Source organism: Phodopus roborovskii, unplaced genomic scaffold, assembly GCF_943737965.1.
Source record: "Phodopus roborovskii unplaced genomic scaffold, PHOROB, whole genome shotgun sequence".
Classification (NCBI taxonomy): Eukaryota; Metazoa; Chordata; class Mammalia; order Rodentia; family Cricetidae; genus Phodopus; species Phodopus roborovskii.
The window spans coordinates 34840072-34857516 of NW_026126525.1; the positions used below are offsets into that span (position 1 = coordinate 34840072).

General features: G+C 44.4%; 1 protein-coding gene across 7 annotated transcripts in view; it reads left to right on the plus strand.

The window, feature by feature from the left end:
* The window catches only part of Apbb2 (amyloid beta precursor protein binding family B member 2), a 305019-nt gene that overhangs the window by 210925 nt on the left and 76649 nt on the right, over positions 1 to 17445 (plus strand). For 3 of the 7 annotated variants that reach the window (XM_051198467.1, XM_051198470.1, XM_051198468.1), the window contains 4 exons: positions 5 to 213; positions 8323 to 8385; positions 8803 to 8888; positions 8980 to 9040. In XM_051198467.1, the coding sequence (XP_051054424.1) occupies positions 5 to 213; positions 8323 to 8385; positions 8803 to 8888; positions 8980 to 9040 (419 nt within the window). The remainder of the gene's footprint in view (positions 1 to 4; positions 214 to 8322; positions 8386 to 8802; positions 8889 to 8979; positions 9041 to 17445) is intronic. The other 4 variants (XM_051198472.1, XM_051198473.1, XM_051198469.1 and 1 more) reach the window with 3 other exon arrangements.

Here is a 17445-nt window from a genome sequence, read left to right on the forward strand (position 1 = left end):
TCAGTAGATATCTGGAGTGACCACTCATTTCAGACAGATCCGGATTTGCCACCTGGCTGGAAAAGAATCAATGACATTGCTGGAACCTATTATTGGCACATCCCAACAGGAACAACTCAGTGGGAACGGCCTATCTCCATCCCAGTGGATCTCCAGGGTTCTAGGAAAGGATCACTTAGCTCTGTAACATCATCTCCTACCCCAGAGAATGAGGTAAAGTGGAGTATCTTTTTACATGTTTAGTAGGTATAACTCAGTTTCCCTTTAGACTAACAAACAGTCTCTGCCCCAACAGGTCTTTGGGATAAGCCTTTTGATGGCCATGCATATTGTATTTGAGAACTTAATAATGCACCCTCTTAGAAAATAGTGTTAATGTCTATCGTTCAAGGCTCTTTTCACTTTTAATGGATTCTGGTCTCTTGAAACACACCATTCTAGGTACAAAAACAAGAGGAGCTGATTAATGAGAAGTAGCTAAGTTTCCCTAGAGCTCATGGAGACAGCAATTTACTCAGCAGGTACCATTGTATGGTGCTGGATCCATGAAATATTTACACATAGACCAACATCTCTTGGCCAGACATGTTATAATTACCACGTATCTTATTAGCCTCAGGTTTATTTGCTAGCATGCAGAAGATGTCTTGCAGGAATAACCCTTGAGAGCACTTAAATGCTTAATTCCTATTTAAGGAGAAAAAAAGAGGTGTGTTTATTTAGCAAAAGTGACATTATTTTGGAAATAATTAGCAGCATAAATTCTGGGTATCCCCAAGGAAGATATCAGGATGTGTAAACAAAGAATTGAGGTCTTAAAAAAAATTCATTGTGGTATTCATTCATGTAATGATTCCTGCAGCAAATATTTGTCAGTCCTAGTAACAGCACACTCAAGAGAATTATCACCAGGAAAGGTCACAGCCAAGTGACAGCCTCATTTGTTTATTTATTTATTTATATCAATGGCTTCTCTAGCAGGCTATCTTTTCTGCCCCCCTCCCCTTTCTCCTGACAATTCTCTGTTCTTTACACAAGCCCATTTTCTTTTGGGTTGAAAAATTAGTGCATTTGAACTTTACCCCTGACTGGCCAAACTCTACTGCATTTGCCACTCCTGTCATCCACCCTGTCTTTAAAAGTAGCCAGCATCTTATTCCTGACTTTTCTGGATGGTGACCTGTTCTTCTCTGGGAGGCGGTGAGACTGGTATTGTACTCAGCTTTCTGCTTCAGAGGACTTGGACATCTCCCTTCCCCAGCCCAGGCCCCAGCTCTCCATCTATAGACAGAAGGGTTGGCGCTGCCCATACCCTCAGGTAGAGGAGCATTTTGGATGGTTTGGACTCTGCCCTGGTTGTCAGGCGTGTGATCCCGTGCAAGCAAACCACCTAGGATTTTGTTGTTTAGCACTAGATGACTTTGATAGCTTTTCATTGAAGCCTAATAGTTCTACATCCTAAGCAGCTTCTATCCAGGGACTTATTCATTCACCCTGTGTTAGGTATGCTTGGAATAAAAATAAACCAGTGTGGCTCTAGCCTTCAACAAGCTGGATGTGAAGGAGTCTACTTCCTGTCCCATCTCAGACATATGGCCTCCCTGATGCAGAGCCAGCCAGTATATGCCTCTGATCTTGCTATAACATGGCTGAGTTATTCTATCCTGATTTTTTAGTTGTGTTCAACAATAGAATACCCACAACCAGGAAAGTATTTTACAGATAGGGATACTGAGGCACAGAGCTGTCAGTGACTTACAGCAGCACCCAGAGCCTCTGAATCCCTAGGCAGGATTCTTCTCAATGTCTCTGGCTTTAGGTTTTCAGTGTCCTCTGCCTCCTATTGTCCCTGAAGTTGGGAGGTTGGACTAACTTAAGTCCCACTCCCTATTCTAGATGCCCTATGTCCTCCATACTTAGAGAGAGTAACCCCTTCTTCGTACCTGGTGGCATCCAAGGAGTGTAATCTGGGGTTGGATTTTTATTTCTTTGCTTAGTATGGTAGAACTTTGTTTCTGTTGTCTGCAGATGTCTTAGAGGGAATGCAATACACCCAGGCAGCTGGCACTGGGTAAAACTGTTAGGGGATAGAGGGCCTCTCTCATCCATGGGGCTCTTAAAGCCCACTCTTGCCTGTTCTTTCTCATCCTGTTCCTTCTTCCTACCCCCACCCACTGTTCAGGACCCCTCCCCAGGCTTCAAAGGACTTAGCTCATCTTCTTACTCCCTTGGTGTTTTCAGCCTCCTTGTCGATTATGAAGACTTGTTGGGCCTGAATGTGTAGCTCAGTGACAGAGCACTTATACCTAACATGCACAGGGAAATGGGTTCAGCCCCAGCACCACAAGGAACAAAATCAAAATGTTTTTATAAATGTTATGTTTGACCCACACAGGACTCTGCTGTGGTGGAGAAAATGGCCTCTGAGAATCAAGAGTTGAGCGGTCCTACAGCTGGTAGTACAGGTCCCTGGCTTTAGCCTGGATTCTGTCCCCTCTTGCTTCTGCTTATACTTACCATGCATTTTTCTCCCTCAATGGAACTTTTAAAAATGAATAGTTTTAGAAGTTTTAGACGGGCAGTGACTGACTCATACCCAGCCATTTTTGTTTGTTTGTTTGTTTGCTGGCTTATTTATTTATCTTATTTGTGTTTTTACTGCAGTGCTGGGAATCAAACCCAGAACCACATGTCTGATAGGCAAACACTGTGCCACTACAATTTATTTGAATGTTTATTTATTGATACATTTATTTGTTCATTCAGTCCTCCGTTCTGGTACCAAGAATGGAAATCAGGGCCTCACACACAGTAGGCAAATAATCAGCTACTGGGCTACATTCCCCAAACTGATAGCCCTTTGAATGACAGATATTCCTCAGATGAATAGATAGCTATTCCTCAGGTGAACCTTTTGATTGTTTCCTTCAATTTCCCCCACACATGAGGCCATCCATCGAGTCAAACATCCCAGCAGACTTCAGAGGACCAGGCATTGTAATCACAGAAGCAAAGGGACTGACCGACAGAGGGGAGGGGAAAGTGAAGGGAAAAGCAGCCTGCCGCATAACACACCCAGGGCACCGGGACACTGAGGAGGGTACCAAACCATGGGCCCCAGGAGAGTGCCCGTGTTTACAGGGCCAGGCCAGTGCCTTGTCTCCTTACTCCCGCAGAGCACACCTGTCACCAAGGGTGGTTCTCACTCCCGTTTTAATCTGGCACGGAAAGGTTAAGTGGCTTTCATAACAGAGCTAGTATGTGGCAGAGTCACCCTTTGAACTTTGATCCTTTGCCCCCTGCTTCCACCCAAGACTTGACACGCTCTATTAGGAAATGTGGGGACTCTCAGATCTCCTCATCTCACCCAAAGGGAGGGCTGTGTCACATGCAGAACCACCCAGAAAGTGACTTCTTAGTAATGCCCTCCCAGGCGCCAATGATAGCGGAAGAGAAATGATTTTTTTCCCCAGCTCCATCTCTTTTATCCCTAAATAGAGTCTATTTCAACTAATTTCAAAGCATGGGGGGAAAAAAGAGTAGAGTGCTAAGAGAGAGAAGTAGCTTATAATAAGTCGTGTCAGAAGCATGTGTTTTCCTTGAGCTTGCTCGTGAGCTGGCTTGAAAAGAAAAATCAGATAAATAAGCGCCAAATCTGTTGACGGCACAAAAACTTTGGGACTGCAGGCTTCCTTACAGTTTAAACATTTTACATTTCACTTTCCAAAGTTCACCCGGCAAGTGTTAGGCACATCGATAATGTTTCCAGCGCACGTGCCAGCAAGTATTTTTGAAAGTTTATCAACTGGCCGAGAAGTATTTGCTACTGAAACTTGGCCCAAAGCGCTGTTCATTCCCTCCCCTCCCAAACCATTTGCTTGTTCCAAATTACCTCAGAAATCATGTGGCTGTGGAATTTTAAAAAAGAGAGGGCAGTGGCGGGGGTGGGGGACATAGAAGATACATTTTATGAAGAATAGCTCTTGGCCTGTGGCCAAGAGTTGCTTAGACTCCTTCTGTAGAGATTGCTGGCGTTTCTCAAGAAGTGTGGAAAGTGGGACCCTCAGAGGAGGCCTGGTCTCCTTAAGAAGTCTCTACCTGCTAATGTGCTCATGGCCACTGGCTGCCTAAGAAGTTGTGACTCCCAGGGAGGGCACAATGTCCATGCTCAAAACCTGTGTATTTCCATGTGTACCTGGAAAACCGGTCTGTCATTTTACTAAATTACACAGCCCAGTTATGTGACTATGACATTCAAGGGCAGGAAAGAACCTTAGAGATGGGCCTTGTCGTCCCAAGGGCAGCACCTCCCAGCCTGTGAGCTGAGGACAGCTTTCTGGGCTTTAATTTGGTTTGTGCTCCAGATGTGAAGCACTCCAGTGGTTTGTAGTGAGCAGAAACGGATTGCCTTGTAGGCTGGGGGTCCAGGCTTGAGAAGCTGCATCTGATGAGAGCCTTCTTGCTGCTTCATCCTCTGAGCAAAGAGGAGGCAAGAGAACAGGAGGATGGACTGCCAAGCTTGAGCACATTGGTAGTTATCACTAATCCACCCGCCAGAGTGGAGCTGATGACCTCACCACCTCCATTAGTCCCCATCCCATCCCCAACGCTGCTGCACTTGGGATGGTTTCCCACACAGGATTTTGAGAGGACACATCCCAGCCTTCGCACACAGTAGTGACAGCTTCCTCATCAGGACATTCTAGCCCCTGAATCCGTCCTCAGGAACACCGTGCTGGCTTTGTTGAAGAAGGGTCTTTTCCAATTGAAGGGTTCATTGGTCTGTTTCTTTTTGATATCCAGAGCTGTTTTCCAAGAACCCCCACTCCAAGGGAAATTAGGAGAAAAGCACTCAGCCATCAAGTGATTGGCTCTCCCTAGTGGGCCTACCCTTGCACAGGCCCCATATGCTGCAGTAGGTCTAGAAGGGCAGGCATTGTGTTCACAGCTCTGGGTTAGTCACTCAGTATACACCATGGGAGCCAGGACTCTGCAGCTTTCCCATAAGTGAGTATGACCATCATATTTGGAGCAATGGATGCTGCACCCTGAGCATCATATTTAGAGCAATGAATGTTGCACCCTAAGCATCTTATTTAAAACAATGGATGCTGCACCCTGAGCATCCTATTTGGAACAATGAATGCTGCACCCTAAGCATCCTATATAGAACAATGGATGCTACACCCTGACCATCATATTTGGAGCAATGGACGCTGTACCCTGAGCAGGGCCAGGATAGGAACTAGAAGGCAGTTATTCCAGCTACAGCTCTGGCCCAGGACATCTCATGTCCATGCCAGACTTCAGCCATTCTGCTAAGAAGGTTCCCAGGCAGTTTGCTTATGGAAGATGTCTTCTGTCCATTCCCTCTCACCCTGTCTTGTGTGTCACTTCATATGGCTCACCTCCTGTTTGCTTTCTTACTGGCTCTTCTTTGCCGCCCCCCCCCCCATGCTTCAAACCAAAGTGACTATAGACTTTCCGTTGCCAAAGAACCTCTGGTAAGCTTTTTTATTTTAAAATTTTATTAGCTAACATTATTTACTAGAGCTGGAGTATAGTTCAGGGGTAGAGTGTTTGGCTGGCATGCTCAAGGTTGTGGGTTTCAGCCCCACCCAGCACTGTAAAAATATATAAATCCATTTATTAATAATTAGCTAAATGTAGACTATAGTTTCTCTTTTAACTAAACATAATTAAATGACTATATTGTATTGTTCTTAAATTTTAAGAAAAAGTGTGCTGTTGTTTGTTTTAAAAAGAAAAAAACAAAAACAAAACGAGAAGTTATGGTTGTTTTTACCAGAAAGAAAAATGTTTATCTTTGATATCAATGAATTACTTAAAAATGGGTTTTAAAACAAATACCTTTGGCCCAGTCATAATGCACTTGCCCTTGTTCCTTACTTGAGTTTTGCAATAAGCACTCACTGTTGTTACCATCTGCAAAACCACTGCATAGGCTTTTGTTTATGTAGATGTAGGCGACCTCCAGGAGGCTGCCAGCTGACTCCGCAGCACAAGAGCTGGCTCCATAGAGGCCAGAACCGCAGTCAAGGTCCCCTCACAGAGAGACTCCTGTGTCCAGAGAGCAGATACATAAAGAGGCATAAAATTCGACACCCACACAGAGGCCTGTTTTAATTAAATTCTGAAGTTTCTCTGAATGGTCCATTTAGAATAGTCTTCCGTCCTCTCCTATGCCAACACAGAGCCCTTCCTTCTTGGATAATTTCTGATTCCAAGTGTCTGTTTTTTCAGACATCAACCCCTCCTTTCTCCCTCCCTCCCCCTTCTTTCTTCCTTTTCTTTTCCCTTTCTCTTCCTTCCTCACTCCCTTTCTGCACCTCCCCCATTCTCGTCTCTTTTTTTCTATCCCTTTGATGTTTCTCCACACAAACATACTTAGCTTGACTTTCTTCAGCTCCTCATCTGATGCCCCTTTTCAGAGTTCAGCCCAAAGGAAGAACAGGCACCACCCACTCTGCAGCCAGAAGCCTGATGTGGAGCTGTGGGGATTGTTTGGAAAAGAAACTTACAGCTTAATGTTTTTGGGGGGGGGTTGTTTGTTTGTTTGTTTGTTTGTTTGCACTTGCTGCTTTCTCTTGCAGGGGAGGGGGTGTTTTCTGTAGCTGCAGAGCAGTGACTAAGCTAGCCACCACTCTGAGAATAGGAACAGTGGGACTGGAGAGAGAACCCAGCTGTTAAGAGAGCTCCCTGCTCTTGCAAGGCAGCCAGGATTGGTTCTCAGCACCAGCGTGACAGCTCACAACCACCAGTCTGGGTGGGGGGAGGGGGGACCCAATGTCACCTTCTGATCTCTGCAGGCACCTGCATGCATTTGGTGCATGTACGTATACTTGGGTATACATACACACATGCACAAAATAAAATTTGAAATATATATTAAAAATAGAGGCAAAGTTTAGTGGCCTTTCCCAGGAAAACACACACACACACATAAAGCCCTGTACTCACCTCAGGTTCCCAGCCCTTCTGATCTCACAGGCCACAATTCTCCCAAGTTATACTTCTCAGGGGAGGCTGAACACACCTTATGGTACATGGAGTAAGGACAGAGCTAAGATGGGCAACATTCCTGTCCTTATATTCATTAGAAGAGATTAGTTTTCAAAATTAGTGTGGTGATTTGAATCATTTTGTATTTTGAATATGGCAGTTCAGACCCCTAACCCCAAAAAGAAAGCCAATTGCATTGACAGAGGAAGTGATCGGCAGTACATCTACCCTGCCAAGTCCGAGAAGTTAACCAGCACACCTTAGTGGCCTGACTGTAGGTTCTGGGCCACCATTTACTGCTCATTTTCTACGAACCTCAGTTGAGAATTTACTTGGTAAAACTTTCCATTGTTGACGTTTCATCTGAGGAGAGATAGACAAGGCCGTCCTTGAGTTTTAGTGGTTTCACTTAGCTCTGTAAATCCATGAAGAGTATTCGAGTATTCCCTTGGCACAGTAGGAAAAAAGAGTTTCCTTATTGTTTGGGGTGCTGGAAGGAGTTGCTTGCAGGCAGTGGTCTGTTGGGAGTGCTTTCCTAGTGTGCAGGGCTCTGTGCTGTGGTCTGTAGCCAGCCACTTAGAAAATCATTTCCCTGCCAGATGTAAACTCCAGACAGACTGGTGTGGCATCGAAGTAGAGCTTTTTATGAATCGGTAGTTCAGAGGAGACTGGGTGGGGCTCTTTCATTATGTGGACTAACTCCCACCAGGATGGTGATGTCTGCCTCTGCTCCTGACCAAACTTCTATTTTAATCATTGCCCTTTCCCCTGTAGGTTACAATAACTTGACTCCAGACTTGTGCATTCTTAGATATGGGCATCCCCCAGCTTCCAAGCCAGCATAGCAACATCCCTGATTCTACTTCTATCTCTAGAAAACGTGTGTGTGTGTGTGTGTGTGTGTGTGTGTGTGTGTGTGTGTGTGTGTGTGTGGTGGTGGTGGATGGGTGTCTCTGTGGAATTATGTGGACTGGGGAGTGAATGTGGGAAATCATGCAGTTTGCTTCTGGGAACACATTTAAGAAATAACAGAACTTTGTTCTAATAATGTCAAACCATTTACTTTGGTAGGTAATTGAGGCCTGCTCTGGTCAGGTAATAATCTAGCTTAGAGAGAGCAATAACAAGTTATTGTTAGGTTTAATTTGTTCCCTGACCTGTCCTGAGAATATCAATGCTAACAACAGTGTCTTGTGTTTTGTTTTGTTTTGTTTTTCTCTCCTTGTGTTTCTTTTATTATTTTTTTTTCTTCAAATCAATGTGCTTTTTTTCCCCCCATGTGAATAATTATATGTCTAGAAACAGCCATGGAGTGATTTTGCTGTTCTGAATGGGGGAAAGATTAATAGTGACATTTGGAAGGCAAGTATATTGTCAGATTTTAGAACATTTAATATGTTTTTGTTCCTTTCTGCATGGCTGTGGCTGTTTATTTTTCTTCTTCATGAATATCATGCATTCTGCAGGGACAGAGCGATGGGGCTTCCTGCCAGGGGCGTGCCACTCACACTCACATTGTCTTTTTTTTTTTTTTTTTTTTTTTTTTTTTTTGATGTCTCCCATTGTGAATGACTTCAAGCTGGTGTGCCCAGGTTCCCTGTTGTCTTGTAAGAGCCAGAGCTTGTGAGCCACGTCTGCATATAGCAGTCCTTGCATGCCATTTCCTGCCTAAGCTCACATCCACTCTCTGCCTCTTGCTGGGGCTCTCTCTCCTCTTTGGTATTTGAGGCACGGTGATGGGCCCTTCCATCCTACCTTAACAGGATCTTTTCCCTCTAGGATTTGCACGCAGCCACCGTTAACCCAGACCCCAGTTTAAAAGAGTTTGAAGGAGCAACCCTACGCTATGCATCCTTGAAACTCAGGTAGGAAGGCGGGAGGGTTTGCCAAAAGGGGTGGTTTCTGTATCAGTCTTTACCACAGAATTCTAAGACCAGTTTTATGTTTTCTTTCTAGAAATGCCCCTCATGCTGATGACGATGATTCTTGTAGTGTCAACAGTGACCCAGAAGCCAAGGTTTGTGAGAAAGATGCTAAAAGCCACCACCATCCCCCGAGCCACTTACTAAGTCATTATCATTTCTCCTTGTCTCTCTTTCTTAGTACCTGTGACATTTCAAAACAAAACAAAACAAACAAACAAACAAAAAACAGACCCTGCTCCGGTTTAGGTTTGTGGTATTTCTGTAATCACCACCATGTAAACTCTCACCATGATTTGCATTGATTGGAGAGGGAGCCCTCAGTCAACCCAATGATGGAAAAGAGGGACCAACTGAAATGTGTCAGGAGATTGTGTGGGGTTCTATGAGTTAAGTGGATGGAATGCACGCTCAGGTCACATGGTTATCAGTACATAAATATGCACTGAGTCTAGGAGCACCTGTGGTTTGTTGAAGATTATTAGGGGGAATGGGGCACATCCTGAAGAGGATGAAATTAACAATCAGACTTACACCTGTCCTACCCTCGATCCAGAAGCCCCCACAATATAGAAACTCACTATGAGGGGAAGGGGGCTTCAGGCTTTGGTACCTTCATAGTAATCACAGTGCACATTGCCTTCCAGTTTCTTATAGTCTGTAACTATTTTCTTGTGCTTTGATGTATAATCAGTACAACTCAAGGTTGGCCTGTGACCTACACATGTATTCTTATGTACACACACACACACACACACACACACACACACACACACACACACGGACAAGCACTACAAAAGATAGTTAATCCCATTGTAAGACCCTCAGAATGAGGAGTCTTCTAGGTTCGGTCGATACCCCAAGAACTCAATGCCCAGTCCAGTTGCTGCAAAACGCAAGAGGCTTTAATGAACAGGAAACGTTTGTGCAAACGGGCTCCTCCAGCACGCAGGCTAGGGAGAAGCCCCCTCCCTTGGGCCCAGGTGTTTTTAAAGGCAAACCCACAAGCTTAGGGAGGGGGTGGGACCCATTGAGGATGTGACCCTTGGAGGCCGGATGGTCTCGCTATTAGGGTCAGTAGACCTTAGGGCTTCAGGTGTGTTAATTAATCTTGTCTGGGCAAACCAGAGTTACAGCTATCTCTTGACCCTATTTACCACCTGTTGACTCACAGGAAAGGAGGGACAGTGTGAACTCTTCTTATCTCAGGGCCTTGTGAGAGGAAGCTAGCAAATTCCAAGGAACAGATATTGGTTTCTAGGTTAGTCCATCATTAACATTACTTTTTAGGTCTTTCACCATGTTCTATAGAATTCTAATATAGTCTATGAGGAGAGATCATCCACAAGATCACTATGGAAATATCTCCCTGGGGCTGGAGAGGTATCTCAGTGGTTAAGATGACCTGGGTTTGGTTTCCTAACAGCCACCTATAACTCAGCTGTCAGGGACCAGATGCCATCTTTTGCCCTCTATGGATATACCTAAGCAAGAAGCATATACCCTCTTATGCAAATAAACTTAATTTTTTAAATAAAATGTCTTCATATATTTATATATATCTCACATGTATAAAGTTACATGCTGGGAAGTTAATAATTGCTAGACCAGTTGTCTGGTGAACCCCGTAAACACAAATGGCAGCATACATACAAGCACACGTGGCCACACATGCGGAGTCCCCAAAGGGGCAGAGTACATTTATAACTCTGAAAATGTCTGTGAGCCTTGTTAATGTTTTGGCATTAAGTATTTTGTAATTGGTAGTCATCTGGGTGTGAGCTTGTATGTAATTCTTAAACCTGCTCTTGTTTTGAAATGATTACAGATTCACTGAAAAGTTCTGGAGCTTTGAGTCCCCATATGCCCTTTACCCTGTCTTCCATAATATTAACATCTTCATAATCATAGAGCTATTAAGCAGTTGATTTCTCACTAATATTCTTTCCTTACCCTGGCATCCAGTGATTCTATGCGCAAATAAGGAGCACTTTAAAAGGTATCGCACACAACGCTTTCGGCAGTTCTCTGGTTCACCCTCCTTAATTTCCTTATTGCTAGCCATTATTGCTTTAATTAGCAGCACGGCCCCTCTTCCCCGTTTAGGCAGTGGCACCATTGATGCTGTTCAAAGCACTACAGAGCTGAACTACAGCTTCCTAAAAAATGGGCGACGGTTTTCTCTTTTCAATTACTGCTTTGCTAGGGGTTGCTGAAACTGATATTGCCAGGTCAAAGGCTATCAGTCTTATGGCTTCTGTCACTTCCTGTAAAATTGCTTTCAGAAAGCTTACAGTAATATTCAGTCCAATCAGTAATACAGTAGATTCCCCACCCACCCACATGCCAGATCACCCGAGGCTTTGCCGTTCTTTATTTGTCTTAGTTTTATTGCATGTGAACTACTACTTTCTAGTATTAAATTGTTCCTCTCCCTTCATCTCCATGCCTGCCTCCCTTCCTATATTAAAGATTCACCCACAGTTGCAGGCATGCCATGACCGAGAGCCATGGCCAGTCTTAAAATTCCCTTGTTAAATGATCAGCAAGTAGGGCATTTCTTATGGAATAATTGAAAGCTCTTAAGTAAGCATTTCATTCTGATTTTGCCAGGTTTTCTTCTACTGTCCCCTCTTGACTCAGGATATAATCCACGAAGCCACTTGGCATTTAGTCCCTAGAGATTTTTATAAATGCAAAACTTGTCTGCCATGATAGTCTTCAATGCTCCTCTCCAGTTATTTCTTATTTTCTTCGCTGGCTTTTCTCAGAGAAAAAAAATGTTTTCATTACCCCTGCACATCCAGGTCTTTCACAGATAATCACAAAATGACCACTGCTCACTGTAAGTGGCCAGGTAGGAAGCTACCACCAAGACCCCCATTATTTGCTATCTTTCTGTGCTCGTCTCCTGTTCCTGTTTTGAAGTCTGAGTTTAGGCCTTCCCTTGTGGCACACAGTGTGTTGCTGACCAAATGCATGATCAATACTAAAATATAATCAAATTGAAGAAAAGTTAATGCTTAAAGAAAAAAAAAAAAATACACCAGTTCCTTCCCATCCTTTGTTGTGACTCTTCAGGTTTCTGTAAAGGAGATTTTGTGCCACCTTGTGGAAAGTATTGAGAATTACACCTCCAAAGAAAGGGGTTACATTTCCTTTGGAATCCTTGAATTGTATAGAACTGGAAGTGGTTTTAAAGATTAAAAAGGGGGGGGGGAGTTCTAGGGTTCCACAATTAGTGTCAGAAACAGTATTTGAACTTGGATTTCCTGGGCCTCTGACCATCCAGTGTCACTCCCTTTGTTGTGACAAATCATTTTTTGTGACATTTTTGAGAAAGGGCTTGACAACATTATTCTTTGAACTCACAGCAAAGGAAATGAGTAAGCAAGATGGTGTTGTCCCAAGCATCAGATGCTTTGGGTTTCAAATTCCTCATCTGTAAAATGATCGTGCCTCCTAGCAGAAGTCCCTCCTGGTTCTGAGACATCTAAGATTACATATAAAATGTATCAGCCCTAAGCTACAGCATTTAGAGATGGATTGGTCATGTCTGTCTGACTCTAGAGAAGGAAGGGTACAGTGCTGGCCCTCCTGTCACAGGCCCTACACCCTGCTCATGAACTTGTCCTGCGAATGCAAGGGTTGCTGGTACTGTGTAGATAGAAAGCGATGCTCTGGACAGGGTTAATAGTGCATTTCATCAGTGTGCTCACCTGGTAGCTAGTGGAAAGGAGACCTGAACACCTGACTCCCAAGCCTGGGCAAGTGTCAGGCCCTGTTCCAAGCCACTGTTAACCCAGGTGTAGGGTTACTTTAGCTGCCTGGCTAGATGAGGTTGAGGTAGCAGAGTTGCTAGAGGTGGACATGAGTTGTGGTACTGGGAGGTTATTGCCCGAGGGTGGACTTCTCACTCCCTTCCAGACTCCTGTGGCCCATTTCTTTGTAGTATATTGTACTTGGCAGAGTTTGGTATGATTGTCCTGGTGAAAAGGATCACACTGCTGAGCCCAGGAGCCACATGGATGTGGCAGGCCTACAGAGAACACTACACAGGTACCACCATCAAGTTTGAAACTTGGTTAGAATAAAACATGGTTTTGTTGTGTCTGCTGCAAATACACCAACATGGCTTTTTACTGCCCTACCTTCCAGTGCTATAGCTGTTTGGAGTTAGTGCTTGGTTACTTGGGCATTTTATTATCCAGGCACTGGTTCTGCTGAAAGCTTAGCTCGTGTGCTGCCCTTGCTACACCCTGCCCCACAAGGAGAAAGGAATGAGTGATGCCAGGCAGGGCTAGATACGCTTGACAGAGGAACTCTCCAGCAAATGGGATATGAGCATGGGGTTTTAATATTTCTCTTGAGATTTATTTATCTGAGCCTTCCCTTGGTTCCTATTAGCATATATTTTCATGAAGTAATTATATTAGCCAGCAGCTGACTAGATTAACCCTAATAGATAAACAGGAAATCGCAGGGAATGTCAGCTCTCATTCAGAGTTGTTTCTGGCCTCTAACAAATACATTATCATTGCTGAGCATTTCTGTGGGATTTTTTTTCTGTGTGTTAAGTCCATGCCATTGAAAAATATCCCTGTGGTTTAGATCTGGTTTTCTCCAGAAATTCTGCACTATTAGAAACCCTTGGGCTTGATTTGTATGGAGGATTCATTAATTAGTTGAAAACACTTGTCAAATACTTAATGCCAGAGAACCAAATGAACTTACTTATCAGTGTAAAAGTTAAGATGTGGACTCTGGACCTGGACTGCCTAGGTCCAAGGTTAAGATATGCTGTTTATTACCTGGGTGACTTTGGGATCATATCCTCTGCATTACATAATAAACTGCTACAAAATTCGGTAGCTGGAAACAGTTTTATTTTGCTCCTGACTCTGAGTTTTGGGAATTTGTGCAGAATTCAGCAGCACAGCAGTGCGCTTCCTTCCTGATCCACTAGCAGGCAGTAAGACCTGGAAGATATATTTGATGTGTCACAGGACACATCCTCCAGGGCTGCTCCCATGTTGCTTGTGTTTTTAGCAGTAGAGGCTATTGGGTAGGAAGAAATAGGAAGGCAAGGCTAGCAGATGAGGGAAGGCTTTCCTTGGAAATGGTGCCATCATATTTGTTAGTCAAAACAGAATTCTGATTCAAGAGGTAGAGAACGGACATTTGATGTGAGCGCAGCGGGGCCATAGTATGGGGAGAATACGTTGGGAAGCTTTATTGTGACAACTTTGAGAGAGAGAAAAAAAAATCCCCAGGCACTGGCCATTCAGAAAGAATGCCCTTTGTGAAGGACATTGCATATCTACATGACTCAGTCAAAAAATAAAAAAATCAGGCCCCAGAGACACTAACAAATGTACTCCATCCTAGCCAAATAAGATGTTCCTGCTGGGGTGTGGCTTCTGGGTGGGCAATCATGGATGAAATAGTAAGATTTCTTCCTTGTCTTAGCCCCAGGAAGGAAGGGCCCAGTATTGTGCTCGGGCATAGCTAGCCACAGAATAGCAAGGTGTGAAGCTGGGCTGCCCAGCCAAGCCCCACATGGTCTGGACCATCTCTCAGCACACAGCAACGCTGACAGGCAGTGCTGTTGGCTAGAGCTCATTTCCCTCCTAGCCCAGAGGACAGATTTTGTATTTCTAAAGCTGTTTCCCTCACTTTATTTGCCAACATGGCCAGGCGCAATACTGAAGTCCAGGCAAAAGCCTGGCTTCTTTCCCCTGTTAACTTCTGGTTACTACCCTTGTCCAAGTGAACAGTCCAGGAATTGGCTGCCATGGGTGAGTGAGTCGTTGAGTCTGAAACAAAAGACATCTTTATCAGCTATTGGTGTCTGGGCCTGGTGGCAGATGCCTAAAGAGTCTAATTAAAGAAAGACAGGTCTGCCCTCTTCCCTGAAGGGACTCTGTACGATTCAGGTGAAGGTGTGAGCCACAGCCAGCAACTGTGTAGCCGTGGCTGTGCTGACAGAGTGGGCCAGCAGGATGCTCAAACCTGGCCCTGTAGGAATCTGGGAGAGAATTCTGGGTTATAGACACTCTGAACTATGCAGCCTCAGGCAGATGCAGCTGTAATGTTCACTCATTCAGCAGTACTGACTTCTTCAGGCATGACCTGGAATGCTGGTGTCTTTCCCCTGCTTTCCCCCCAAAAAACAAACACATCTCCAGCCTTGTTCTCTTGGGCTAATTGCTGGGTAACAGTATTTTAGTAGTGACGAAGGCATTTCTTGATTATTTGCACTTAATAAAAAGACATTTCTTGTATACGACAGTAAGAATAAGTCTGTAGCCAGGCTATTTCTACCTATGCCATTTCTTCCTCCCTTTCCAGTCCCTCACTCATATCTAAAAGCGCTTGAGTCTGAGACATCTCAGTTCTTCTGTGCCTCTGGCTCGGGTAGTTGTAAGGAAATCAGATCAGCAGCCAGGCATCTATATTCCTCGATTCTATACTCACACCAGGAGTGGGGGCTTTCAGCTGTTGTCTGCAACACCTGGTCACTGGGTTATTTATTTATTCAGTGGCAAGTATGTGCCTGTTGGTGTGTGACCCATCGGACTCAGGAGGAGAGCCTGGTAATATGTGAGAGACCATAGTAGTGTCATTTCAGTGACAGGATTATAATTTCAATATGAAATGTCCTCCATGGGCCCGTACTCTCTCCACTTGTGGAGGGCATGGAATGAGCCAGAAACATAACTGCCATCGGTGTTGCTGGGCTGTGGGCCTTTGGGAGGTGGTCTGGCTGGCGGAAGTAGGTCACTTGGAAAGGACCTTTGACACTTGCAGCCCAGCCCTTTGTTCCCACCCTGTTCCTTCTTCCTGTTTGCCATGATGTGTGGAGCCTCCACCATATGTTCCCACACCCATATGCCTGATGGAGCGAAGTCTCTGAAACCATAGGCCAAAACAAACCTTTCTGTTCAGATGTTTGTGTTAGGTACAGTGACCACAGCAGGCCAATAGTTACAATAGACAGTTACTTACCATGCAGCTAGATTTAAGAAGAGATCAGTTCACTAAACAAACACACTGATTACTTCGTTTGGCTTTGAGAGCCCCTTAGATGAAAGTCTCCTTCGTTAAAAACACATTTGGCCATTGAATTAAGCGTATTCCCAACCGGGTCTCTAGCTAAACCTTGCTTCACTTACCCTCTGCTGTTGTACCACCACTGTCCTCACATGCTTTTATCTCCCACAAGCCCAAGAGATGCACTCTCTGTTTTCCCCTGCAGGGACCCAGCAGTCTGGTTGTTGAGCCGCAGCTTTGGTCCATTGAGCTGTCCTTTCTCTTGGCGCAGGTGCAGGCTGGCTCTTACAGAGTGTGTTTGGTTCACTCCTCTGGTTTCCTAGGGAGTTGTAGTGCTGGATGTTCCATACCGTAAGCCCAAGTTCACTTATGGACCTACAGCAGTTTTGGAAATTAAGAAGCCAGATGTTACTGTGTACGCCTATAATCCCAGCACTCTGGGAAGCAGGAGGATTGTCACAAGTTTGAGGCTACCTGGTCGGCATATAGAATCCTAGGCAAGCCGGGACTACATGGTAATATTCTGTAGCCAAAGGGGGTGTGATAGTTTGAATGTAATTGACCCTATAATCTCATAGGGAGTGACATTATTAGGAGATGTAGCTTTGGAGTGGGTATGACCTTTTTGGAGAAAGTGTGTCACTGTAGGAGTGGGGTTTGAGGTTTTCTCTGCTTGGGATACCACCCACTGTCTCAGTCGGCTTCCTGTTACCTACAAGATATAGGACTCTCAGGTACTCCAATACCATGTCTGCCTGCATGCTGCCATGATGATAATGGACTGAACCTCTGAAACTGTAAGTGAGCCACCCCAATTAAATGTTTTCTTTAGAGTTGTGGTCATGGTGTTTCTTTGCAACCATAAAAACCCTAAGACAAGGAGGAAGGGTAAAATATAATTGTTCATGTGTGTGTGGCTGATTTTTTTTTTTTAACAAAAGAGAGGGAAAATACAGCCAGAATGTTTGTGCCTAGTACACTGCACTAAGAGGAAGGAATGTAAAGTAGGAGTTGGAATATCTGAGGTCTAGCCCCAGTCTGATGGGCTGGTGGAACTCTGTGTGGCATTGAACAAGACACTTAACTCTCTGGACTTCTCTTTTCTCATCTATAAGATAAAGTGACATTGATCTTAGCCTGAAGACTTCTCATAGTCTAAGACAACATAAAATACTAAATTCCAAATTCCTCCTGGAAAATAGCAAGACAGTTCCCAACAGTCTTGCCATTGGTGTGGGTGAACTGTTTAGGCTGTTGTATGGATAAAATCCCTGGAGGTATTGTGGGACTTAGTCTAGTCCTTAGGACTTGTCTCTGCCATCTCTAAGGTATCCAAGTCTCTAAGCCTGAAACTGATGGTCTCAGAAGTTGGACTTTTACAGTCTTAGAGTATGTCATGAATGCAAAGAAGATGTGTGGCTTACACCGGCTTTAGTGAAAACGTAGA